Source organism: Dreissena polymorpha, chromosome 1 (assembly GCF_020536995.1).
Source record: "Dreissena polymorpha isolate Duluth1 chromosome 1, UMN_Dpol_1.0, whole genome shotgun sequence".
NCBI classification, from domain to species: domain Eukaryota; kingdom Metazoa; phylum Mollusca; class Bivalvia; order Myida; family Dreissenidae; genus Dreissena; species Dreissena polymorpha.
In genome coordinates this window covers 169,808,958-169,836,185 of record NC_068355.1, presented here as the reverse complement: position 1 = coordinate 169,836,185, position 27,228 = coordinate 169,808,958, and the positions used below count along the sequence as shown (strand labels likewise).

The following is a 27,228-nucleotide window of genomic DNA, read 5'->3' as shown; positions in this document are numbered from 1 at the left end:
AACTGGGAGAGAAAGTGTTGTCCCTGTTGTCCTTTGTGTGGGCTGCAAAGGTTGAACTGGGAGAGAAAGTGTTGTCCCTGTTGTCCTTTGTGTGGGCTGCAAAGGTTGAACTGGGAGAGAAAGTGTTGTCCCTGATTAGTCTCTGTGGACTGCAAAGGCTGAACTGAGAGAGAAAGTGTTGTCCCTGTTTTCCTTTGTGTGGACTGCAAAGGTTGAACTGGGAGAGCAAGTGTTGTCCCTGATTAGTCTCTGTGGACTGCAAAGGTTGAACTGGGAGAGAAAGTGTTGTCCCAGATTAGTCTATGTGGACTGCAAAGGCTGAACTGGGAGAGAAAGTGTTGTCCCTGTTGTCCTTTGTGTGGACTGCAAAGGTTGAACTGGGAGAGAAAGTGTTGTCCCTGTTGTCCTTTGTGTGGGCTGCAAAGGTTGAACTGGGAGAGAAAGTGTTGTCCCTGTTGTCCTTTGTGTGGACTGCAAAGGTTGAACTGGGAGAGAAAGTGTTGTCCCTGTTGTCCTTTGTGTGGACTGCAAAGGTTGAACTGGGAGAGAAAGTGTTGTCCCTGATTAGTTTGTGTGGACTGCAAAGGTTGAACTGGGAGAGAAAGTGTTGTCCCTGATTAGTTTGTGTGGACTGCAAAGGCTAAACTGAGAGAATACTCTACACACATGCATTTATCTTGTTTTCATAGAGTGAGGTTCCAATGCTTAGTGACTTTCTGCCTATTCAAACTTATGCATGATACGTTTTATACCCTGCTACATACTGTTATGAAACGTACTTGTACAAAAAAAGCCTTTCTGTTTCAAGTCATCTTTTTATATGAAAGCTTGCATTTTGAATTTAGGTGCTTGACATGATTTGGCCAATGATTTAAATGCATTTATACCTTTTGAAACAACCTATCAGCATAGTTCTATCGTAGTCATGGTCACACAAATTGTTGATAGATATTGATGCATGTCTATAATATTGTTGTGGCTCTAATTTTGAACATACTTGTATATGATTTGCATTTTTCCTATCGCAGAAGATGAAAACTGGTTCTTTGCAGTACATTTTTATGTAACAAATACCTGAATTCCAACCTGTTGATCATACGATTAAATTATTTTTACCACTTGATCATTTAACATACTTTACAATCATCCGATATCACGTCGTACACATTTCACGTGTTAAATCAGCGTGTGTTTAGCAGTAATCACTTTGAATATGTTTACAGGGGATTTGTTGTGTTTGGTGACTTTGACCCAGTGACTGGTACCAGTCGACCACAGACGAGCTTTGAGGGGCGTATATCACGACTTGTTGTCAGCAACGATGCATCCGTTAATGTCCAGAACTTGTATAAAAGGTAGTCAATTTATTTAGTGCTAAATTCTTAAAAACATGAGCTCTCACATTGCCCGCAGCTTAAATAATAGATCTTGAAAACACAATTATTTAATTGAAAATTTATGTTTTGTAACAATTATATATATATATATTAGAAGTTTTTGTATAAAGTTATCTGTTCATGTTCCTCATGTAATCTTTTATACCTCTATCACACTTCATCATCCCATGAATTTATACATTTAATGATTTCTAATCATCAATAAACAATTGGCAATATATCTTTTCAACATGTTATGTAAAAATGATTTAGTTAATATTCTGTTAACGACACATGTGCAATGTGCTTGATTTATAGGCCACACCCTTATATCAGATAAGAATTGCAGAAAATATGACAAACAAATAGGGTGAGAATAAAAAAGAGACGATCAAATAAATGTTTGGGATTCTTGAATTCATGACAGATTGTTAGGGATTTCATGGTTAATAGGCAACATTTCCTCCAAAGAAGTAATTAATACAGAACAAATATGTAAGAAATACAGAAGAAATAAGCATTCTTGTAAAATATAAATGAGCCTTGCTGTAGGCAAACAGTGTTCAATGCATGTACATAGTGGTGTCACAGATTAGCCTGTGAAGTCTGCACAGGCTAATAAGGGACACTACTTTTTGCTTTGATTGTAGATTTCATTTAAAGAAAGTCATTTTTACTTAAAATCCAGTTCAGACCGAAAGTGTTGTCCCTTATAAGCCTGTGTGGACTTTACAGGCTAATCTGGGACGACACTTTCCACTTTTATCATAGTTTTTGTAAAAAGAAAGTATCTTTTAAGCTAAAATCCATTTCCTGTGAAAAGTGTTGTCCCTTATAAGCTGGTGTGGACTGCACAAGCTAATCTGGACTACTCTACACACATGCATTAAGACCTGTTTTCTCAGAACGCTGCTCAAATTGATTTGTTCGTCAGGACTGCCGCACCCACCAACATCCTTCGGCAAGAACGTAGCCTGATGTTGATGTACCCAGTAGATTATAACAGTGAACTGAGGCTCAATTTTGAGAGGTGCCTTCCTGGGGACAATGCCTGCCATACTTTTGCCAAAGGTACATCCCATAGCTTTTAATTAATGTTTCTTGTTGTTTTTTTGCTTTTTGATTTGTTGTCATTTTTTAACCCTCGAGGGCATGGGGCTTAGGCCCTTTGGATAGGGAGAAGTCAAGCAATTTTAACATCCTATAGCTTTTAAGGATTTTTTTCTTTGTTTTAATGATTTTTAGAAAGTTAAACAAGAATATGGTCAGTATTATTTTTCATTCAATTTTCAAATGTTGTCAGTGTTTTTTTACCCTTATGGGCATGGGGCTGGGGACTGTTGGATTGGGAAAGCTCTGATAATTTTTACTGCATATGGGATATTTGTGTTGGTTGTTTTTACTAATGAGCACTCTAAAATTGGGAATACAAGTGTTATCAATAACATATTTACTAAGGTTAAACTCATAGAGCTGAATACAGAGATGAAATTGATGATGCATTTGTTTTCTTGGAAAATTTTAATTGAACATTGTGGGCTGTAATTTGGGAAAATGAATACTTTTTGAAAATGGGACCAAAGCAGAAAGATGACCAAAATAACAAACCACACTGACTCCATATATTATTGTTTACTTATCTTTTTAGCTCACCTGATTGCTCAGGTGAGCTTTTGTGACCGGTCTTTGTCCGTCGTATGTCTGTCCGTCTGTTAAAATTTGTTCGTAAACACTCTAGAGGCCACATTTATTTCCAATCTTCATGAAACTTGGTCAGAAGCTTCCTTCAAATGAAATCTCGGTCGAGTTCGAAACTGGGTCGTGCCAGGTCAAAAACTAGGTCACTAGGTCAAAAAAAGAAAAAACTTGTAAACACTGTAGAAGTCACATTTCATGCCCAATCTTCATGTAACTTTGTCAAAATGTTTTTCTTAATGATATGTTGGTTGAGTTCAAAAGTGGTTCCGGTCCGTTGAAAAACATGGCCGCCAGTGGGCGGGGCAGTTTTCCTTATTTGGCTATAGAGAAACCTTGTAAACACTCTGGAAGTCACAATTTTTGCCCAATCATCATGAAAGTTGGTCAAAACATTGGTTTTATTGATTTCTCGGACGAGTTCGAAAATGGTCCAGATCGGTGAAAAAAAATGGCCGCCAGTGGGCGGGGCATTTTTCTCTATATGTATATAGTGAAAACATGTCAACACTCTAGAAGTCACATTTTTGGCTCAATTTTCATGAAATTTTGTCAGAACTTTTGTTTCCTAAGTACGTGAGTTAAGTTTGAAAATGGTTCCGGTCTGTTGAAAAACATGGTTGCCAGGGGGACATGGCAGTTTTCCTTATATTTATATAGTAAAAAGGCTTGCAAACAATCATGAATTAATGTCATGTAACATGTGAGACAACTCTTCTAAATATTGCATTTAAGAATACAGTAGTTACTCCCCTTTGATTATTAATGTTTTCATAATAATACAGTGTAGTTGTGTTTCATTTATGTGTTAATTGTTATTCGAGGTTGGATGTTTTTGAGCCCCCTTTCGAAGAAAAGGGGGCATATAGTGATCGGACTGTCCGTCCGTCTGTCTGTCTGTCTGTCTGTCTGTCCTTCTTTCCGTCACACTTTGCATTTAGGTTTCCAAAAATGCTCATAACTTCTATGTCCCTTGAGATATAACTTTCATATTTGGTATGCATGTGTATATGGACACGGCCTTTCCTTACGCACACATTTTTTTAGCCCTTTGACCTTGACCTTGAACTTAGGGTCCGCGTTTAGGTTTCAAAATCTGCGTTTAGGTTTCGAAAAATGCTCATAACTTCTATGTCCCTTGAGATATAACATTTATATTTGGTATGCATGTGTATATGGACAAGGCCTTTCCATACACACAAATTTTTTTACCCCTGTGACCTTGACCTTGAACTTAGGGTCCGCGTTTAGGTTTCGAAATCTGTGTTTAGGTTTCGAAAAATGCTCATAACTTCTATGTCCCTTGAGATATAACCTTCATATTTGGTATGCATGTGTATATGGACAAGGCATTTCCATACGCACACAATTTTTAACCCCTGTGACCTTGACCTTGAACTTAGGGTCCGCGTTTAGGTTTCGAAATCTGCGTTAAGGTTTCGAAAAATGCTCATAACTTCTATGTCCCTTGAGATATAACCTTCATATTTGGTATGCATGTGTATATGGACAAGACCTTTCTATCTAAATCTGCGTTTAGGTTTCTAAAAATGCTCATAACTTCTATGTCCCTTGAGATATAACCTTCATATTTGGTATGCATGTGTATATGGACAAGGCCTTTCCAAATGCACAATTTTTTTTACCCCTGTGACCTTGACCTTGAAATAGGATCCGCGTTTAGGTTTCAAAATCTGCGTTTAGGTTTCGAAAAATGCTCATAACTTCTATGTCCCTTGAGATATAACCTTCATATTTGGTATGCATGTGTATATGGACAAGGCCTTTCCATACGCACACTTTTTTTTTCCCCTGTGACCTTGACCTTGAACTTAGGGTCCACGTTTAGGTTTCGAAATCTGCGTTAGGTTTCGAAAAATGCTCATAACTTCTATGTCCCTTGAGATATAACCTTCATATTTGGTATGCATGTGTATATGGACAAGGCCTTTCCATACGCACACAAATTTTGACCCCTGTGACCTTGACCTTGAACTTAGGTTCCGCATTTAGGTTTCGAAATCTGCGTTTAGGTTTTGAAAAATGCTTTAACTTCTATCAAAGCGTTTATAGGGGGCATTTGTCATCCTATGGTGACAGCTCTTGTTTTTAGCTCACCTGATAGCTCAGGTGAGCTTTTGTGACTGGTCTTTGTCCGTTGTCCGTCCGTCCACATTTGTTCGTAAACACTCTAGAGGCCACATTTATTTCCGATCTTCATGATCGATCGAGTTTGAAACTGGGTCATGTTGGGTCAAAAACTAGGTCACTAGGTCAAAAAAAAAGAAAAAGCTTGTAAACACATTTAGAAGTCACATTTAATGCCCAATCTTCATGTAACTTCGTCTATATGTCTGTGTTAATGATATGTTGGTTGAGTTCAAATGTGGTTCCTGTCCATTGAAAAACATGGCCGCCAGTGGGCGGGGCAGTTTTCCTTAAATGGCTATAGAGAAACCTTGTAAACACTCTAGAAGTCACAATTTTTGCCCAATCATCATGAAAGTTAATCAAAACATTGGTTTTATTGATATGTCGGACGAGTTAGAAAATGGTCCAGATCGGTGAAAAAACATGGCCGCCAGTGGGCGGGGCATTTTTCTCTATATGTATATAGTGAAAACATGTGAACACTCTAGAAGTCCCATTTTTTGCCCAATTTTCATGAAATTTGGTCAGAACATTTGTTTCCTTGATACGAGAGTTGAGTTGGAAAGTGGTTCCGGTCAGTTGAATAACATGGCTGCCAGGGGGGGGGGCAGTTTTCTTATATTTATATAGTTAAAAAATCATCAATCATCATGAAACTTGGTGAATAGATTTGTTTTATATACATCTCAGATGAGTTTGCAAATGGTCCCGATGGGTCAATAAACATGGCTGCCAGGGGGGTGGGGCAGTTTTCCTTATGTGACTATATAGAGAGAAAGCTTGTGATCGAACACTATAGAAGTCACATTTTTTGCCTAATCATCGTGAAACTTAGTCAATACATTGGTTTTATTGATTTCTTGGACAAGTTGGAAAATGGCTCAGATTGGTGAAACACACTTTTTAGCTCACCTGATTGCTCAGGTGAGGTTTTAGGATTGGTCTTTGTCCGCTGTCCGTCCACATTTGGTTTGTAAACACTCTAGCATTCACATTTCTCAAGCATTCTTTATCAAAGTTGCTGAAAGATCTCAGTCAAGTTTGATGATGAGCAAAATCACATAATTAATGCCATAATTATTGCCCTTAGATTGTCCAAATTTTCATTATATTATACAAAATCCTTGTAAGCAAAGTTTGATGTTTGGGGGGTCAACTCAAAATATAGGTCACCATTTCAAATCTTACAAAAACAAAAACACTCCCTACGCCAGAGTTTTGGTTCAATAATGATGAAACTTGACCAGGATGTTTGTCTGGTCAATATCTAGGTCATGTTTGACATTAGGTAAAGATTGAATGAACCGACTCCTCTCATGTGAGCGAACTAGGGCCATCTTGGCCCTCTTGTTTTAAAATTCTTATTTCATAAAATATAATGAATTTTTAAGGCTAATGTGTTGCCCACATTAAATGTTGCAAAAGTGCAATCCGTCTCCGAATTTAACGCGCTAATTTTTAGTAAGCCATTACAATGAAATAGCTCCATTCTGTCCATTGAAAGTTTGTGGAGTCATGTTGCTTCTCAACAATTTTTTTTGCTGTTTTGTCAACCAGCAGTTGAACAATAACAGATCTGGTTTCTCATTTTCAATACTGGTTAATTGTCTTATGAAATACAAATTAAATACAGGATATTTGTTGGATTTTGTGGAATATCGATTTTAATTCATGAGTGATCATACAAAATAATAGGAATCCAACAAAGTTTTATTTTTATTTTATGCTTACCAATGATTATTTTTGTATTAACTGGTAAACTGGAGAATTACGCTTAAACAATGGCGTCATAACATAAACAAACAACATCATTTCACAGTTAAACAATGAAAATTATCAATGATTGTTGCTGTTAATTTTCACTGTACGAAACAGTGAATTATTAGTTTTAAATAGCTGATCTTTCTTTATAAACCACTGGAAAGCATAAAATAAAGAATTATCTTTTCTAAAGCGATACTTTCTTGACCAAATGTAATAAGTGCCAAATAAAATGTTTGCCAGTTGAAGGTAGACCGTAGACCATAATCATTTAATTTGTGTGTGATATTTTGGATTTAACAAATTTGAAACTATTTAGGTGTACGGCTGCCAACGGTGACTAGTTGCCCTGACGACATATTGACAATCACCAGCCAATTGGAGGCTCCCACATGGGCAACACCCACATTCAACGGCAGCGAAATATCACCACCTCTCTCGAATGTTCAAGCTGGTAGGTGTTTCAAAGTTTTGAATGGATTGATTTGGGTTCAAGAAGAGTTTTTATGTCCCCCACTATAGTAGTGGGGGACATATTGTTTTTGCCCTGTCTGTTGGTTGGTTGGTTGGTTGGTCTGTCTGTCTGTCTGCCAACTTTAACATTTTGCAATAACTTTTGCTATATTGAAGATAGCAACTTCATATTTGGCATGCATGTGTATCTCATGAAGCTGCACATTTTGAGTGGTGAAAGGTCAAGGTCATCCTTCAAGGTCAAAGGTCAAATATATGTGGCCAAAATCGCTCATTTTATGAATACTTTTGCAATATTGAAGATAGCAACTTGATATTTGGCATGCATGTGTATCTCATGGAGCTGCACATTTTGAGTGGTGAAAGGTCAAGGTCAAGGTCATCCTTCAAGGTCAGAGGGCAAATATATGTGGCCCAAATCGCTTATTTTATGAATACTTTTGCGATATTGAAGATAGCAACGTGATATTTGGCATGCATGTGTATCTCATGGAGCTGCACATTTTGAGTGGTGAAAGGTCAAGGTCATTCTTCAAGGTCAGAGGTCAAATATATGTGGCCCAAATCGCTTATTTTATGAATACTTTTGCGATATTGAAGATAGCAACTTGATATTTGGCATGCATGTGTATCTCATGGAGCTGCACATTTTGAGTGGTGAAAGGTCAAGGTCATCCTTCAAGGTCAAATATATGGGTCAAAATTGCGCATGTTATGTCACTTCTGCAATATTGAAGCTAGCAATTTTATATTTGAAATGCGTGTGTATCTCAAGGAGCTGCACATTTCGAGTGGTGAAAGGTCAAAGTCAAGGTCATCCTACAAGGTCAAACATCATATAGGGGGACATTGTGTTTCACAAACACATCTTGTTCTTACTGTATTTTAAATTGTTGGATTATGTTGGAGTGTTAAAGAATTTAAATTCATGAATGGGGTAATTTTGGAGTTTTTTTGTTTTGATGTATTATATTTTATTTCATGAATGTTTATACGTTATGATACTTAATGTGTCAAAGAGTCGGGGAATATTTGTTACTATATGTCACTATGAAGCATAATGTTATACACTTGAACTTCTTTCATGTGATTCCTTCAGTGTGGGTTTAGGTACAATTCATACACACTTTATTTTTAATAATATAAAAAACACAGTCTATTGCTCTACAATATTTATGGTAGTATTTGTAACAATTATAGAAAAAGCAAAAAAAAACATCTTCTTATATTTAGTTTTGTTGCTTACCTGAGCACAACATGATCATGATGAGCTTTTTTATTTACTTTTTTCTGATTGGTCCATTTGTATGTAATTTCATGTTTAATTTCAGACACCCAGCTTGACTGGGGCGTGCATGGTATTGTGTATGCAGCCTTTGACACTCTCAGTAATGCTGCAGTGTGTACTTTCAGGCTGTACAACAGAGGTATGCTCCATTCTTTCTTCAACAATTTCGCTGACACAATTGTATAAAAATTAATACAAAATTTTGCTATGATACTTTAACAGAATTAACTTAGTCTGCTAAGGTAAAAGAATATTAAACTTAAACTTCTAAGGTCATGTCAATGCAGAATAATATTTTGTCATGCAATATGCATGACGAGCATACCTATCAGGATCATTTCTCTTACAGAAAAAATATAATATAAATGATTTCTATTGCCTGGGTCTAGAAAATATTTTAAAAATGAGTATTTCATTTTCCTTGTGTTTGAATCTTTCCCATGTCATATTGCCTCTAGCAACTTTTTCAAACATGAGTATTTAATTTTTCTTGGGTTTGAATAATTCTGTATGCCATATTGCCTTTAGAAACTATTTTAAAAATGAGTGTTAAACATTCCTTGCATTTGAATCATTCCGTATGCCATATTGCCTCTAGCTACTATTTCAAACATGAGTATTTTAATTTCCCTTGCGTTTGAATTATTCCGTATGCCATATTGCCTCTTGAAACTATTTCCAAAATGAGTATTTAATTTCCCTTGCATTTGAAGTCCATATTCCAAATTGCCTCTAGAAACTATTTTAAAAATGAGAATTAGACATCCCTTGCGTTGGAATCATTTCCACTGCTGTATTGTCTCCTAGGATCTACATGCAACAGCACCACCACCCCCAGTCTGCCAAACAACTGTGACCAGTCGGTTCCAAACATAATACGATGTCCCAACCACTGTGTGCCAGACTTGTATCTTGCTGGTGTCAACACGCTCTATCGGTCCTGCAGCATGTATGGAATGTGGGACGAGGCTTTCAAATACACCAAGTACATCTACCCCACATGTACAGGTAAGAGACACTTTAAGGTTTTAGAAAATTTTATTTAGAGTTGAAACAATTTTACCATATGGTCCTATGGATTCATCTCTAGTAAAAAGAATTGGAAAGTATGGTAGCAACAATGATGAAATTACACCAAACCCATTATAAGGATAATTTATATAATAAACCTTGAATAATTATAAATATGTATAAAATAGAAATAAGCTTGTTACATAAGGACAATTATACTGGCTGCAGTTTAATTATCACTATTTTAAAAGCATTGTTGCATCTATAATATGCTTGATACATTTTGAATACATTTTGTATATAAAATTTGCTTTCTATTAGCTTTTTTACGATAAAAACTTGACTTGACTCATCTTTGTTAATCAATACAGATGAACTAGTTTTATAATTGAATAGCATTGCTGTATTGCTCCATATGAGGTGTGCTCTTACTGATTTTGAACTCTAATATCTTGATATAGGTTCAAGCGCACTAACACAAAAGGTGACACTGTCGCTATTGGCAACCCCCAGTGTCCCATGCAGCCCCACTGTGTTGGCTGGTTACCGGTCCGCTGCTCTAAATGCATTGAGCGGGAGCCTGAACCGAGCTAACCAGCTATGTGGAGGTGCCTGCATCCTGGCATTCAACAATGCAATCACGTGTGATGGGACGAATCAAGTGACGATTGAGATGGATTTTGGATACTTAAAGTGGGTAGCTTTTGATTTGTGGTAGTACTTTTTAATTACAACTATATGCCCGAAAGTTTCAAGAGAGCATATGTTAGAGTCTTTTGGTCAGTTTAATGGCAGGATGATTTGTCTGCATATGAAGTTTGTGGAGCAAACTATTTCCATATTTCTTAATCTATAAAATTCAAATATAAAAATGTTATCACCATGAAGTTTAGATGTTCAAGATACATGTACTTTGTTCTTGCCCGATGATCCTCATGTTCCTGAGTTATGTGCCCTTGAATATTGTCATGGGCATGGCAGCAGTATAACATTCATAAGTTTGTTGAGCAAACAACTCCCACATCACTCAAGGGATCCTGATATTAGTAATATTACCTTTAAGTGTAGTTGAGAAAGACACATTGTTTTCATGCTCAATGCTCATTCCTGAGTTATGTTCCCTTTAACATAGGCAGGAGCTAAAGTATGATTTTCTTCAAATTTTCACACCAAAATTATCTGCAAAGGCTAAAATACATACAGTATTGTCAAGGTTTCAAGATGGCATTTATTATGTTTTAGGAGTTATTATTGCTCTTTGTTGAAAATTACATATGAAACCTTTTAGAAGCAAATAATACAATTGAACATTCTTACTGTATCCTTCCGACAAAAATGCATCTGTGGCAGAGGTACACTGTCTATGACAGCTTCTTGCTCATCCACAGTCAACCAATCATTCCTGTGTTATTTTTACCTTTAAGATAGCTAACAAATTGGCATGGACATTTTAGTCATGTTTGTGATAAAACTCACGATTTTTCCACAACCTTATATACACAATGGATTTAGAATAGTTGAATGTTTTCTTTTTCCTCATAAAATTATTTTGTGACACAAAATTTGGATGACATTGATATTGATTAAATATTGACGTCTTCCTTGCTATTGGTAAGACTGCATGACCTTATCACTGAGTAAAATTACTTATTAATATTTTTAATCCTAAACATTTCATTTTTAGCTCGGCTGTTTTTGGAGAAAACCCGAGGTATTGTCATTGCCAGCTTGTATCGTGTCGTCCGCTGTCTGCATCGTCCTAAAACCTTAACATTTTGTTAACCGTTTGAACATTGGCTCTAAAATCAAAGTGCTTCCACCTACAACTTTGAAACTTCATATGTAACTGCACCTTGATAAGTTCTGCACGCCACACCCATTTTTGGGTCACTAGGTCTAAGGTCAAGGTGACTGTGACCTCTTAAAAAAATAAAATCTGACAAGCTTTCATTTATTGAAAACTGCACCCGCAGCCGAGCGTTGGCACCCGTTATGCGGTGCTCTTGTTATATTTGTATTATACAATTTGTAAATTATTATGCAAGCTGATTGCAATGATACAGATATAGTGATCGTACTTTAAACTTTTTTGCTTTCCATGATACAGATCACAAATGAGCTTCAACAACAGTGCCTATTCACCAGAAGACATCCTGCGTATCGCTGTGGGTGACCTCAAAGCATTTACATATATTGACCCAAATAACAATTCTACAGTAAGTAAGTTTATACATTAAGCTTATTTTAACTCTATATTTATAATTAAATACTAATATTTTTGGTATTTTTTGTGCTCAATGTTCTGTTCAAATGTTTAATACTTTGAGATGTGATTATATGGAAACTTCATTTTACGTATGCAAGTATGAGAAAGTTAAGGAAGCTAAAATAGACATACAATTATCAGATGCTTTAGAATTGAATGCACTGTGGTGTAGAACATATCGACCGTGCTCTGTGAAAAGGGGGTTTAATGCATGTGCGCAAAGTTTCGACCCATATTAGTCTGTGCAGGCCGCACAGGGTAATCAGGGACAACACTATCCACCTACACTGGATTTTTGCTAAGAAGAGACTTTCTGTAAACGAAAAATACAATAAAAGCTGAAAGAGTCGTCCAAGATAAGCCTGTGCAGACTGCATAGGCTAATCTGGGACGACACTTTACGCAAATGCATTAAAACTCCTTTTCACAGAGCGGTTTTGCCTTGCTTTTATTGTATGGAAAGTTTTACGTGGTGTCAAACAACACTGAACAGTTTTATTCCGAAAATAGACACAATAGTATCATAGTAACCTGTTTACCTCTGGTCTTCAACATGGTATTGTCAATTGTGCCCTGACATTATTGAGGTCATTCAAAAGGTCAAGTAGATGTAGAGAGGGTTTGGGACCTCAATTTGAACAGGATGTGTACAGTAGCAAGAACAGAAACTACAATTGTGTAAGTATCAAATGAAAATACCATACAGAATTTCGTCATTGACCTATTGTTGTCATGGTGACCATTACAGACTGTGACCCCTGACCTGACAACCTTCTCTGTATCAGCTGTGGAGGAATGTGGGTCTGGGTTGATGGTAGCCTCTGGCCAATGTGGTATGTATACAGCAAAGGATTAACAATAGCACTTGTCTTGTCTGACAATATTTGTATGCGCATTTGTTTGAGTTGAAGTAATGTTTACAAATGTATGAGTTTTTGAAATATTTTTGAATACTGGTATGTGCCATCTGGTTTTTACATTGGTTTGTTGAAATCACGAAAATGTGTTAACATATTTAATGTTTTCACTGTACTGATGGTAGTTTTGTAATAATTTTATAATGAAGTCCATTTATTTTAAGAACAGTATTTAATGGAAAAACAAGAAAAGGCAACAAAATAAAATGTCCCTAAAACACTTCCTTATGCATCAAAATAATAAATTTCACATAAATGAAAAATAACCATTCAGTCTGTGCAGAAGTCCCAAAACCAAAAATTGCTGCAAGGTTTGGTAATCTCTTAACTCTTACATGCCTAATGTCAATATACTTACACTAAATTACAAATATGTACTTACCAGACTTTTTTTCAGCCAGTATTTTTTATTATTATGCCCCCCTTCGAAGAAGAGGGGGTATATTGTTTTGAACATGTCGGTCGGTCTGTCGATCCGTCGGTCGGTCCGTCCACCAGATGGTTTCCGGATGATAACTCAAGAACGCTTAGGCCTAGGATCATGAAACTTCATAGGTACATTGATCATGACTAGCAGATGGCCCCTATTGATTTTCATTTCATACATTTCATTCAGTTTAAATGGCTTTGTTCAAGTGCTGACGGACTTTTTAAGAGACTATTCATTAAACCTTTGCCGCTCAGAAGCAGCATAAAAAAGGCTATACGCAACCAGCTTAAAACCAGAAGAGTCTGCGAGTAACTGGCAGTCTGCTGTGGTTTAATGCTGTTTGCAGCTCCTCAGTATCTTTGGGTTGGAAATAAAGCCTGTAAAACTTGAATCTGGGGATATAGGTCTTAAAAATTTAATTTTTTTTTTCTAAGAGACACCAAATGCATCAAAATGTGTTTCTTAGTGGTAAAGGGTTAAGTTATAACTCCCTTCCCAAACAAATTCAGTGGGCTGCGGGCCAGGCACTGAGTACAGCTCAGGCATCAAGACGTGTGTCCGATGCTCAGTGGGTCAGTACAAGGAGGGGTCACAGGGAGACTTGTGTGTACCCTGCCAGCCCGGCCTCACCACAGAGGGCACGGGGGCTTCCTCTGTCAACTACTGCGAAGGTGAGCTTACAATAAATGTTTACCATTATTCATATATGTAGAGAAATACATTCCTCTGTGAAGATTCCTCTGTCAAATAATGCAAAGGCGAGCTTTCAAAGAATGTTCACCTAATGAGCCTTGTTCTGGGAAACTTGGCTACATGCTTGTGTGTAAAGTGTTGTCCCTGATTAGCCTGTGCAGTCCACACAGGCTTATCTGAGGGACAACACTTTCTGATAACATTGGGTGTTTGTTAAGAAGATACTTCCTGGGAATGAAAAAGCGGAAAGTGTGCTCCCTGATAAGCCTGTGTGGACTGCACAGGCTAATCGGTGAAAACACTTTACGCACATGCATTAAGACCCATTTTTCCAGGATGAGGCGCAATTATTCATATATGTAGAGAAATAATGCAGTTTCTTCTGTACTGTAGTTAGAAATTACTGAGTTTCTGAAAAATTGTAACAACCTTTTTATCTGTTATAGTTGCCAAATTCAACAATTGTGGTGCTTCAATGACATTTATCATTATTGTGAGCTTGTGTATATAGATACACGTGATTCCAAACCAATGAGCCAAAGCCTTTAAGATCTGTCATTCTAAGTTAAAACGAGTAGCAGTGTATTTGTTCTTTACTATGGGTACTTAAGAGAACCAGGTTGCCTGTTGAAATGGGGCTTTTTCCTGAAACCTGCTCTGAATCTGACTTTAAACCCTTGTTGGGGCAAAAGTGAAAATCACATGATAATTACAAAAACCATTGTGATATGAATCGCCAAAAAGAGCTCACAAATAATCCTATTTAAGGCACTAAGATTAAAAACTAACAGTTTATATTATAACACAAATTAATGTAGAAATTAAAAAGAATGATGACTGACTAAAAGCCTCCTCTGACACCAAAGGTGTTTATAAATAAATAACCCAAGACACAACATTACATAGTAAACATGATAATCATATGTTTGACTTCTCAAAACTACTTTAAAATTATAAGAGAATTCATGCTTTAAATAAAAGGATAACACATTTCCATTGCTGTATTTCAATTTACAATTTAAAAAGCCGTGACCTGGAATCATCACATAGAGCAGCCTTAGGCATTTAAGGACTTAAAACCCATTAAAAAACTGCCGCACTGAATGTTCATCTATTAGTTTTAACTATTAGCCATGTTTTATGTGGGATGCTATGGTATTCAGTGTTTTGAGTTACTAAGACACTGGGTCAATTAATTTAATGTTAAAATTCAGCCATTCAAAGTTTTATGGAGAGTTGAATCTTTATTTTTGCTTTCCTGTAGTTTAGTTAATATTTATATATGATTTTGAACATGCATGAACAAGCTGACAAGATTTAATTTCTGTCTTATGATTTGTATTAAAGGACTTTTTATTAAATTCACATATATTAGTTTGCTTTTTCTTCATATATCATTCTATATTATCATTTGTTTTTTCTTCATATATCATTCTATATTATCAATGATTGACCAAACCATAAAACGTTTAAGTTCTGCATTGGGATTTTTTTTTTATTCACATAAAAGTTTTTTTTCTTTGATGTATTATTAATCTTTTTTTTAATCATAGAAAATTGCAAGGTGGGAACTTGTGGGTACTTACTTTAACACATTCAACAGTTCTTGTAGTTTTTCATTTCATAGAAGTGCAGGGTGTGTTCCTACTTCAACACATCAAATCTTATTTATTGTTTACTTTTTTGTTTCATAGAAAAGTGCAGGGTGGGTACATACTTCAACACATCCAACCTGGTCCGGACCTGTGTTGAGTGCCCAGTGGGGTTCTACCAGGACGAGGTGGGACAGTTCACATGCAAACCATGCACTAAACCCCTCACTACTGGGATACTGGGGGCTGTTAGCTCCACCGACTGCAAACGTGAGTTCTCTTGTGTAGATATGATCTGCTCTGAGACAACTGGGTTTAATGCATGTGAGTCATGTCCCATATTAGCCTGTGCAGTCCTGACAAACTAATCAAGGAAGACACCTTTCGCCTACACTGGATTTTTGCTATGAGAAGACTCGATTTAGCTGAAAAATAAAATAAAAGCATAAACTGTGAACCCTGATTAGCCTGTGAATACTTTATGCATTTAACCCTGTTTTCACAGAGCTAGGGCCTTATAATTTTTGTCAACATATCTGTTGCGGTTTTATCGCAATGAGGCGTGTTGTGCGAAAAATGGGCTGTTAAAGAAATGACTGCATTCACAATAATACTCACGCACTCCATATGAAAGTTTAAAAACCTTTTTGCAGGTTTAATTGGGACAACACATTCCACTTTTATAGTATTTTCAAATTCATTAAGTTTCTTTTAGACATAAATTCTCTCTAGTCAGAAAGTGCCACATTGAAATTGCCATTTTCGTAAAAACAAAAACACTGATATCAATGACTCCATAACAGCAGTAATGCAACCTTATGAGATACAAAGGTCCTTTATGAGACCTTTTTCATGATGAATATACATGTACCAGTATGTAACATCATGAATTATTAAGAAAAAGTTGTACTGTTTATCCTATAGGGTTTACGTTAAGAAGACTCTTTATATTATACTAAGCATTCACTGAAAATGATTTGTTTGAGGATTGTTTAAAATAAAACAAAAGTGATCCAATTTTTTTTTAAAATTGTGCTTTAAGTAAATGTTATTGTATTGTTGTGGATTTCTTTCAGCGACATCTGCATTTACCACCACGCCAGCCCCTAACATTGACCCCCGTAAGTTTGATATACATTCTCACTTACTATATGTGCATCTGGATGGAATTAAAATCAATTAAATTTATTGTATATGCATATGTCTTGCTGTTGTATTTTTGTAAAAAGTAAAATTTTCTCCAAGTGATAAATCTGCTACACAATTATGTTACATGTAAAATGTTCTCATACTTAAAACAAAGTAATTGCTTTATTTGGTCTTTTGTTCCTCAAAATATTTGTCTGCTTAAATATGAAACTTGACACATGTATTAATCAATATGCAAATTTGTTCCTGGGCATATGGAGCACTTCTGTTTTCGCATCAGCAGTAATTGTCCAATTTAAGCAAAAAACAACCCAAAGAAGACAAATTTGTTTATGTGTAACACCTTAACCAACTCTTAACTAAAACAGTATTTTTATTTGACCTCGTGTCTTAGTATTTTTTGCCAGAGTGTGCCTACCTATTATCTTCCTTAGTTAATTATGCAATTTAAAAAAGATATTACATGCTAGTTAATATGTTTGTGTAGTTTCGAGTCCTATGTTTTATTTACCATTTATCCTACAAGTACAAATTACTTGATAATGTTACAATATCATTAAAAAAGTAATCTCAAACACAAGTGAAACAAACATTCATATGATTTTTGCACATGTTGAAAACTGTAAAGAAAGATTGAACATGACATTTGATATGCACTTAAAATGTTGCTAATGTACAATTATCAAAGGTTTGTCAAAATAAAGGTATAAACTTATTTTCTTATAAACCATTATTCATGTATTACCCTATGATTTAAATTGCATTTTGCTGAAAATTAAACTGTATTTATGTCAATACTATAAATAACGTTCTATTAATTCTAATAATTTCATAAAGCATACAGTGCAGAAATATCTATTGTTCTCTAACTATCAAAATCATTGTTTCAATATTTTGATGCTTTATAATAAAAACGAAGAAAGCGTTAATTGCATGAGTAAACAATTTGCATATTGTTCAAGGAACATGTAAACAATGACAAAACATAAATGGGAAATGTATACAAATTTCAAAATGTTTATGGTTCATGTAAACTAGTTGCGAGTTAATGGTACATGTCAAAACAAGAAAAATGTTCATTAAAATGTTAACTACTTTCAAAAGGCTGATGGCCCATGTAAATTAGTTCCAAGTTTGTGATTCATTCTTAATAAATGTGAACAAGTTGCAGAATGTTAATAAAACATGTTAAGCACAGCTGATGCAAAATGTGGTACTAGGTAGTATGTGGTAACTCGTGGCAGACTGTAGTATGTGTAAACTAGCTGCAATTGGTTGCATGATGTGTTAAATAGTTGCAAACCTTTTTAAAGTACATGTAAACTCTTTCCAAATTACTTGTAGTCAACGTTACTAGTTGCAATATGTTTAATGTTCATCCCACATGATGCGTACATATTGTTTTAAGCGGTTGCCGGCGAGTCTTCTGAAGGCACGAGTCTGGGGACTGGTGAGATAGTTGCCATAGTGATAGGGGTGCTGCTGTTTGTGCTCATCATCATCCTCATTCTGTGCTTCTGCTGTCTACGGGATATCCTCCCTTGCTTCAAAAAGAAACCACTTATCTCCCCTGCCATTAAAGATGGATACCATGCTCAAAAGTATGAACATTGAATTTTGTGGTGACGCGATTTAAAAAAATTGGGTATCTGTTTCTATTTGAACAACTTTATAACATAATTTTTCCTTTACATGTATGGCTGTTTTGGTAAACATGGTGTCTTTTTTATATGATTTTAAGTCTTTTGATGTTAAGACTGAAGAAAAGATAATCATTGATTAAGGTTTGATAAAAATTACTTTATTAAGACTAAAAAAGCCTTAACCATGATAGTTGGCAAGTGGTTTAAGATTTCTTATAGAAAACAATTAAACTCCAAAAACTATAATGATATAAGAAATTCTGTAAATAAAATGAAAATAATTTTCAATGTAACTTTTCACAATTGGAAACAGGGAATTGTCAATTTTGAATCACTGATATATCTCTTTAAAACACAGGAAAGCAAAAAATAAAACATGTAACGACAATTCTCCATCCAGGTATGGTCAGCCTGAGATGCAGTTCATTAACTACAATCTGAAAGAGGCCAGAGAGAGGAATGGCAAGTCAGTGGACAAGTTCCCCATCATGGAACCCCAGATGTCTGACGAGACTGGGTCTGTGAGGACTGACATCTCAGTGCACATACCTCAGAAACAAAACGGCAGCTGGCGGTAGTAGTTTTGTTTAAACCTTTTTATTTAACTCAATTGCATTGAAAGCCTTAATTTTATTGTCAACGCTCCCGAATACATTTACAGGGTAGAATGAGTACTTAGTCTCTTTTGAGGAGTCCTAAAGTGTGTTGCAGTGGGGTTAGAACGCATAACTTCTCAGCTTCTAGATGTACACCATATCCATAACTCCTATTGTTGTACAACTGTCTTGAGCTCATGGCAAATGATATTAAAATGCCTTAAATATATAATGCACTTATTCAAATGAAAGACTTTATTTGATTGTTCACAATGCATAGTAATATATGGCAAATCTTAAAAAAAATTCTCTTGTAATACAGTATTTATACATTACACTAGATTGTTAACTTACAGATGAAAAACGTTCATTGGGCTTACACGAACATTTTAAAATAAGAGCTTTCAAAGTATTAAGTGTTCAGCCATATTCAAGTATTAACATTCAACTTTACAACACCCGACTTCTTGTAAGAAAATAATATCTGTCAACATTCCACTGTTTTTGCAGTGTTTTGAAAAAGTCTCATTACTTAAATGGTGGGGACAGTGTCACCTTGTCGTTGCCCAATTCTGCGCGGGCCAACCCTGTCATGACCTCGTCACCGCGGGCATCAGAGCACCTGGAGGATGAGGAGAACATGTACAAGTAAGCTTCTCTATGACAATGATGTGTCACTGATCTAGTTATTGAAAAAAATGTTGTATGTTTGTTCCATGAAAACAAAAATGTATATATAATGTTAATAAGTTAATGTATTGTTTATGCATTATTGAATTTAATTATGCATTAATTATATTCAATATATGCAAGAACACAATGATGGTATGTTCTTACAGCCATTCATACATGTTACATAGACATGTATTTAACTATCTGGTGGTGAAATGGCAATGTCTGGGATATATTTCAATGGCTACATGAGTAGTGAAACAAACAAAAAAGCCTACATTTTAAATAAGTTATTTCATATCTGCTAGACACTTTAACAGTTAATGTCATTAATAATCTGTGCACAAGTTGTGAGTCAATAGCACTGCCTAAAAATCAAGGTCACCATTTCAAGGTCAACAGATTCTTGACTGGTGATGTAGCTGTCTTCTGGTTTGCCTTTTACTTTTTTACGGGTTAAGTGTAGCAGTTCATGAATTCCATGATGCTGATGTGTTTGTTACTTAATTGGCCATGGCATTTCTATCCAGAAGTTGTACTACACTTGGGTCACTTAATGCATTAATTTGATTACATTATTATAGCAGACGGCGTCACAATACCAAGTTGAGGTAACAGTGTGTCTTTATTAAAAAATACATGCCATTCAAATTTATGATGTGATGAGATGTGAAGATAGATAACTTCTGTTTTTGCACGTGTTTTTCACTTTGCATTTGCTTTTATTTCAGAGACATGTTTTGCAATGATGGGTCTGGGTTTCTTTTGTCTAAAGCACCAATTCTATGTGGAATATCCGTATCATCTTCTTTAAGTTGAAGCTACGGGATGTTTTTGTTTAGGGTTTCTATTACCTTTGCTGTTGTTTCATTCATACTTGCTCTCTTGTTATCATGTATTCCTTATATCATGATGTTGCTTGGTCTGCTATACTTGTCTAGTTCCTATACCCTTGGCGTTAGTTACATGAAACATCACTAAAATGTTAAACATATTGAGATAATGTGCAGAAGGAATGAGTCAGTCATTTTGGATCAAGGTCACATTTTATTATCAAATGTTGACCTTCCATTTTTTTTACTCTCCATATCTCCTATGCACATTTAAAGATATAAATAAAACTTGGCCACACTGTTCAGGTTATTTAGACATTTTGTAAAAGGATTGAGCCAGTCATGCTAGGCTCAAGATCAATATCAAGGTTGCACTTGAAGGTTATGCTTCAAGGTTGAATTTTTTAGTCTCTATGTTTGTGTTTGCTTTGCATATTCTATACACTTTGATAAGTATACATTTTGTAACTTAGCTACAATGTTAAGGTCACTTGTTCAAGTTTTAGACAGCATTGGTTACCATGCTGGCTCAGTAAATCACACTGCCTCAAGGTCAAGTAGAAGGCATAGGTAAATCATGCTTGCTCAAGGTCACTTATACAGTTTACAGAAGTTATAGGTTAATCACGTTGGCATAAGGTGACTTGTACAATTTGTAGAAGGCATTTGTAAATCACACTGACTCAAGGTCACTTATACAATATGTAGAAGGCATAGGTAAATCAGGCTGTCTCAAGGTCACTTATACAATTTGTAGAAGGCATAGGTAAATCAGGCTGTCTCAAGGTCACTTATACAATTTGTAGAAGGCATAGGTAAATCAAGCTGGCTCAAGATCAAAGTCAATAATTTAGCCTTCAATGATTCTCTCCCTCATATCTTGCAAACCCATTGAAAAGTCCACAAGTCATTAGTCAGTCGTGCAGGCTCAAATGAAAAGTAATCACTTCAAGGCCGAAATAATTTTGGGGAGGATACAGCTTTACGTTTTATTTCATTGTTGTGTAGTACAAATATGATTACATACTTAAAAAGGCACTGTTTTAAGAATGCAGTTGTAATTTACCTCCAATTATACTGTATCCACTAATAATGACTGTTTTCACAATTTTTCCATTTCAATTTTAATATTTTATGACCACTGTAAAAACATGACTACCCAATCCCAAGGTCAATTCATCTTCTATTAGTAATATTCATGTTCTTCATGTTCATAGACTTTCTGTTTAGTTTGCCTTTGTGACTTGAGTGACAGCATGTTTGAAAGAATTTCAAGCAGAAGGTTAATCTGCAGATTAATTTAAATGTTGTTCTTTTCATTGTTTAATATTATCCATTATCAGATGCAAATATAATTTATGTAATCGATTAAATTTGGAAAATATAAATTGATTTACTTTGAAAAAAATCTCAACTGTGATAACCCCTAATGTTTGAAGGCTATACTGTATACACAGAGCCTTCCTACTGGTTGTTGCATTTACCAAACTAATGGCTTGAAATTGTATCACTCCATATTTTTCCTCCCCTAGTCAACCAAAGAAGTCGAGAAAGAAGCGCAAGTCCAAATCTGGTGAGCGCAGGTCCCGTCGCCATAGAGGTGAGAAAGATGAAATGGAGACGACTGAGATGAGAATTTCCATGCCCAAAGCCCTGGCCCCATTGCCACAGAAACTAAAGTCTACCCCGCCTAGCAACACTGTACTGAGGCCGTCTTCTGCACTTGAGCAAAGCAGAACCCAGGTTGGTTGTTCTGTAGTTTTTTTTTACTGCAAACAAAATTTATGCTTGTTTTTGTTAGTTTATTTGGAGAGTTCTCTGCTTTTTAAAAGTATTTTATTAAAGTCATGGAAGTCACTTAACATAACACTTTTACACCACTGCACCAAATTGAATGTATACGTGCATATTATAGATCCGTGTAACTACATTCTTCCTAATGTAATGCACTCTTGTTGTATGCGGCATTTATGGGTATCATTATTGTATGATCATTTCAGATTGGACCAGAACAGTATTCTGCTTTCTTGCGTCAGTCCCCTGAAAAGCAAGAACGTGAGCCATGGTCATCGCACAGGTCAAAAGATGGTGACAGGTCAAGGTCACATGACGAGCCAGAGAAGAGGTCATCTCGCCACTCTCAAAGGTCACGTGACGAAGGTAGGTCAAGATCATATGATGATGTCCTTGAAGAACAGTATGAGGAGAAAACCTCCCCAAAGAGGTCCAAAAAAAAGTCAAGGAGGCAAAGGGAAGAGGAAGAGCCAAGATTAAGTTCCTCAAGAGATTACAAGGGAGACACACAGGAAATGCGCATGTCAACAGAAGGAGACAGGTCAAGGTCACATGATGAACAAGAGAAGAGGTCATTCCGCGACTCTCAAAGGTCACGTGACCAAAGAAGGTCAAAATCATACGATGATGACGATGAACAGTTTGAAGAGAAAGGGACGTCCAAGAAGTCCAAGAATCAAAGGGAGGAGGAGCCAAGATTGAGCTACTCAGGAAATTATTTTGGTGAACCTGAAGTGCAGGCTCCCTTCAACATCAGGAGGATCCAAGTGGAGTCAGACGATGATTTAGCATAAGAATTGTTCTGCTTTAGGTTGTCTGAAGTGTAGTTGCCATATCAGTTTGCATTTTTTACCATGTGCATAGATTTACTTTTGAGTAAAGTGTCGAAAAAATACATTGTTTATGCCCTTAGTATTTTAAAGTGGGAGGCATATTTTGATTGTCTTGTCAAGCCGTCCTTTAGTGACAGGTTAAGTAGATTTCATCCAATAACAGTAACTTGCTACACAATTATCACCTAATCTCTTATGTTTTACCCTGACCCATTTGGGCTTGGAATAATTGAAATGGGCTATTTCTTAGTTAACTAAATATTTGTGTTTTGTCATGCACTATAATTTATTTGTAACAATCAGATTTTTTTTGTTTCTTTATTTTTTTTAATATAATATTACCGGTATATAGTTTTGGGTAAAATGGATTTTATTTATAAGTGTTTGTTTGTCTGTATGTCTCATTCTTTTAGACAATGTTAACTCTTTGTTTTGTTATGTTTTGATTTACAACTAACAGTACTTGTTAAGTTTAGTTCTTTTTTTTGTGTTAGTAGGTACTTATTTTATAATTGTTATTTGTACTTTTGTGATATACCTTATATGTGATATTTGGTCATATTTGTTACCATATCTGCACGAGGGACTTACAACTGAAGTCTAGAATAAGCAAAGCATGTATAACATTTTTGGCTTTCTGTGGAGTAGTCCACTATTACAATAAACATTGGTTATATGGTGATTTGTGTTATTAATGATATTCTAGCAATATGTACTAATTAAATTACACAAGATGCACCTGCGGAGAGGCAGAAATATGGTTTAAAAAGGCTTTTCTGAATAAGCTTTGTTTGATATGCACCTCAGAATCAGGTGAATACCATGGCATTCAATATGGGAATACATATAAACATAATGACTTGTACGTAAAACGATTACAGTAAAACAGTATTTTATTTTATAATTTGTGGAATCAACTGTCTCATCAAACAGTTCAAGAACCAAATTGGTATTAAATACTGTTCAAACTGAATAATAGCAGTGAGTAATTAAGCTCTTGTTTGGCAATAGGAATGAATTTCTTTGCATGCAATTGATCTTTTGTAGAAAACTATTCAGGTGTTAAACGCCATTAAGTCCTATAATCTTGTGGGTTCACATAATTTTTAGGTGGGGATGGAAAATATTCTTTTTTAGAAAAAAGTTGTGGTATGTTTTGGTATTAATTGTTTTCATTTTGAATTTATATCATAACCCATGTAATAGAATGTATTGCATTTCATCTGATACACATAGACAATTTTTTCCTAAAAAAATAAATATTAATTTTGCCATTGAAACACACTAGGTCAGTGAAAGAAAGGTAAAATTATGGCTCTCACAGCAGCGTATTAATATTGGAACACTTATGCTGACCTTGACCTATTTGGATATGTTCTAAACTCTATAACTACAAATAAAACCATCATGGCTCGAATATCCACAAACTTTTCGTATACAGATTATTGAATGAGTGCATATAGAGTTTGTAGTAAAATTTATTTTGAAAATGTATAAAATTCTTTGATGTGTAAACAAATTTTCAATGGAATTTTTTTCATGAAACAAGTTTTATTTTATGCTTTTATGTAAATAAACAATTATTACCTTTTAACGTTGTTAAGATTTGAGCACTGGGTTCAGTCTTAAATATCTGCTTTATATGTACCCTGTATATTGTTTTGATATTAATTGGTTTGATAATTGCTGAAAGTTATGTATTTTATTTTATAGATGTACTTATGTCTTAGATTCGTAATTAAATATAAAATGACCATGATTCTGTGATTTTTATAGCAAATTTGTTGCAAGTACATTAGTTGTATTGATTTTGTAACCTGATTTAAATGTAGTTTAAAATTAGTCCCCTACCGTCGAAACAGGAGAGGGACTAATGGTTTGCACTCTGTGCGTCTGTCACACTTTTTTGGATTCTGGGATAACTTTAAGTTCTTCATATTTTTTCATGAAACTTGCAACATGGACAGATGGCGATATGGAGATTATGCATGTCATTTCATTATGTTCCTACATCAAGAATTTTGGTTGCTATGGCAACATATAGACTAGAAATATTCATTATTGCTGAAAATGGTGGATCCCACGATAACTTTAAAAGTTCTTCATATTTGTTCATGAAACTTGAAACATGGATCGATGGCAATATGGAGATAATGCATGTCATTTCATTGCTACGTCAAGTATTCTGGTTGCTATGGCAACAAATAAACTACAAATATTGCTGAAACCGGTGGGGGACTTTTATTGCTTGGCAAGAGTCTTGTTATACTAGAGTCTTGGCACAATGTTAATATGTAAAAGAAAATAGTTCTCACTCACCGTCATTAAGGTTTGGAAATAATGTGTAATGTTGGTGTCCAGCCAGCTTGTGCTACTCCCTATGAAGATTTAATAATGGTTCACATATGTGCTCGTTTGATTTGTAACTGGGTAATTCATGAAATTGAAAATAATGACAACACCACAAAGAATAAACTTTAAAAGGGGCTCCAAAACCACTAGTATGACATTTTTCGCCCTTTTTGACGTTCTTGCAGGTCTATTCACTGGCATGTTGGCTTCTTTCCAACCCAATAGAACAAAACATGAACCGGCCAGAAAAAAACAAACAGACACTCATGTGACAATTATGTTGGCTCTACTTAGTTCTAGCAGGTTATCATGTTTGCTTTTTTTAAAACCTGCTTAAGAGTCAAACACGAGAAATTAAAAATATATCCATCAAACAAAGAAATGTCCATAATACAACAATGACAGAAGAAGCCTTTTTTTGTCGTTAAAGCTTGGTTTTGTGTCTTATTTTATGGAACTTTTAGGTTTTCAAACTGTAATGGCCTATTCCATGGTCTGTTTCAAAGTTTATGTCCATACTTTGCTATAGATCTACTGATATTTGAAGAACCTTCGGTGATGAAATGATAACCAACACGCAGGATTGCCATGTTCATCTTGGCTGTGACGCTTATATGTACGAGTGTCCGACAATCCACCTTGTCCTATTTCACAAGTAACCATGGCTACAAATGGCCTGGGCTGTGATGGTGTTAGTTATTGCTCTACGTTATCAATGTGACAATTTTGTGCCATATATAATCCAAGGGGTAGTCCCATTTATAGCTAGCAACCCTTGCTTTATTTGTAATCTGTCCAGATTAGACATGCGCCGAAATAGACACGCATACAGGACGATTCCAAGTTACCATGAGCAATTCAGGTGTAGGTGAAATAAATAGGTCAAACTATTCTTGAAATGCTATCACCATGGAGCATCTTTACTGGACCTTATATTAAATCATTAAAGCGAGAGTATACGATTTTGTCAAATATTTATTAATTTATATAAAATGTGAAAAAAACCTATGAAACATATATTTTAATATAAATTAAAATATAAGTTAAGAAGAACAGGTGTCGATAAATGCGAAATAAGCCAGATATTTAATTCTGAAATCAAAAAAAGCTGTACAGTCGAATTCGCCAGCATGTATATCATGCATGTACGATGTCAATCTAAATTTAGTTTAACGGTAATTTTAAATTTCTGCAACGATATCTATTCATATGGCACACGAACACCAACAAAAAAGACAAATGCTTCGGTTATTATAGGAATATATGTACAAATTATCTTCGTCACTTTTGGCTTGGGGCGCTAATTTGTCTTTGCTGCATTTTATGAAATTCGTCTTCAATGTATAATTTTTCTTGCCTATTTTGTGTTATTGTAACATATTTTATTAATATATTAAAACTTAACGCCTATAAAAAAAATGGTATATTCTCGCTTTAAAGGGGCCTTTTCACGTTTTGGTAAATTGACAAAATTTTTAAAAGTTGTTTCAGTTTTGCAAATTTTGGTTTTAGTTATATTTGTGGGGAAACAGTAATACTGAACATTTACCAAGCTCTAAAATAGCCAATATATGCATCTTTTGTCGATTTAAAAACCTGAAAATTATATGCAATGCGAAATTTCAACGCGAAACGATTGAATAATTTGGAGAGTTCTGTTGTTATATTTTGTGAAACTACGCAGATTGCATATATAAAGTAT

At 35.3% G+C, this 27,228-nt stretch overlaps 1 protein-coding gene across 1 annotated transcript in view; it reads left to right on the top strand.

Annotated features, from left to right (window-relative positions):
- Positions 1–24,928, top strand: part of LOC127860081 (uncharacterized) — a 123,990-nt gene extending 99,062 nt beyond the window's left edge. Inside the window, exons 45-60 of the mRNA XM_052397875.1 lie at positions 1,224–1,355; positions 2,311–2,447; positions 7,303–7,437; positions 8,789–8,884; positions 9,553–9,753; positions 10,218–10,449; positions 11,864–11,972; positions 12,771–12,855; positions 13,879–14,040; positions 15,757–15,924; positions 16,731–16,775; positions 18,212–18,404; positions 18,847–19,020; positions 19,553–19,690; positions 22,080–22,290; positions 22,548–24,928. Coding sequence (XP_052253835.1) covers positions 1,224–1,355; positions 2,311–2,447; positions 7,303–7,437; positions 8,789–8,884; positions 9,553–9,753; positions 10,218–10,449; positions 11,864–11,972; positions 12,771–12,855; positions 13,879–14,040; positions 15,757–15,924; positions 16,731–16,775; positions 18,212–18,404; positions 18,847–19,020; positions 19,553–19,690; positions 22,080–22,290; positions 22,548–23,135 — 2,806 coding nt within the window. The 3' untranslated portion in view covers positions 23,136–24,928. The remainder of the gene's footprint in view (positions 1–1,223; positions 1,356–2,310; positions 2,448–7,302; positions 7,438–8,788; positions 8,885–9,552; positions 9,754–10,217; positions 10,450–11,863; positions 11,973–12,770; positions 12,856–13,878; positions 14,041–15,756; positions 15,925–16,730; positions 16,776–18,211; positions 18,405–18,846; positions 19,021–19,552; positions 19,691–22,079; positions 22,291–22,547) is intronic.
- The last annotated feature ends 2,300 nt before the right edge of the window (positions 24,929–27,228 follow it).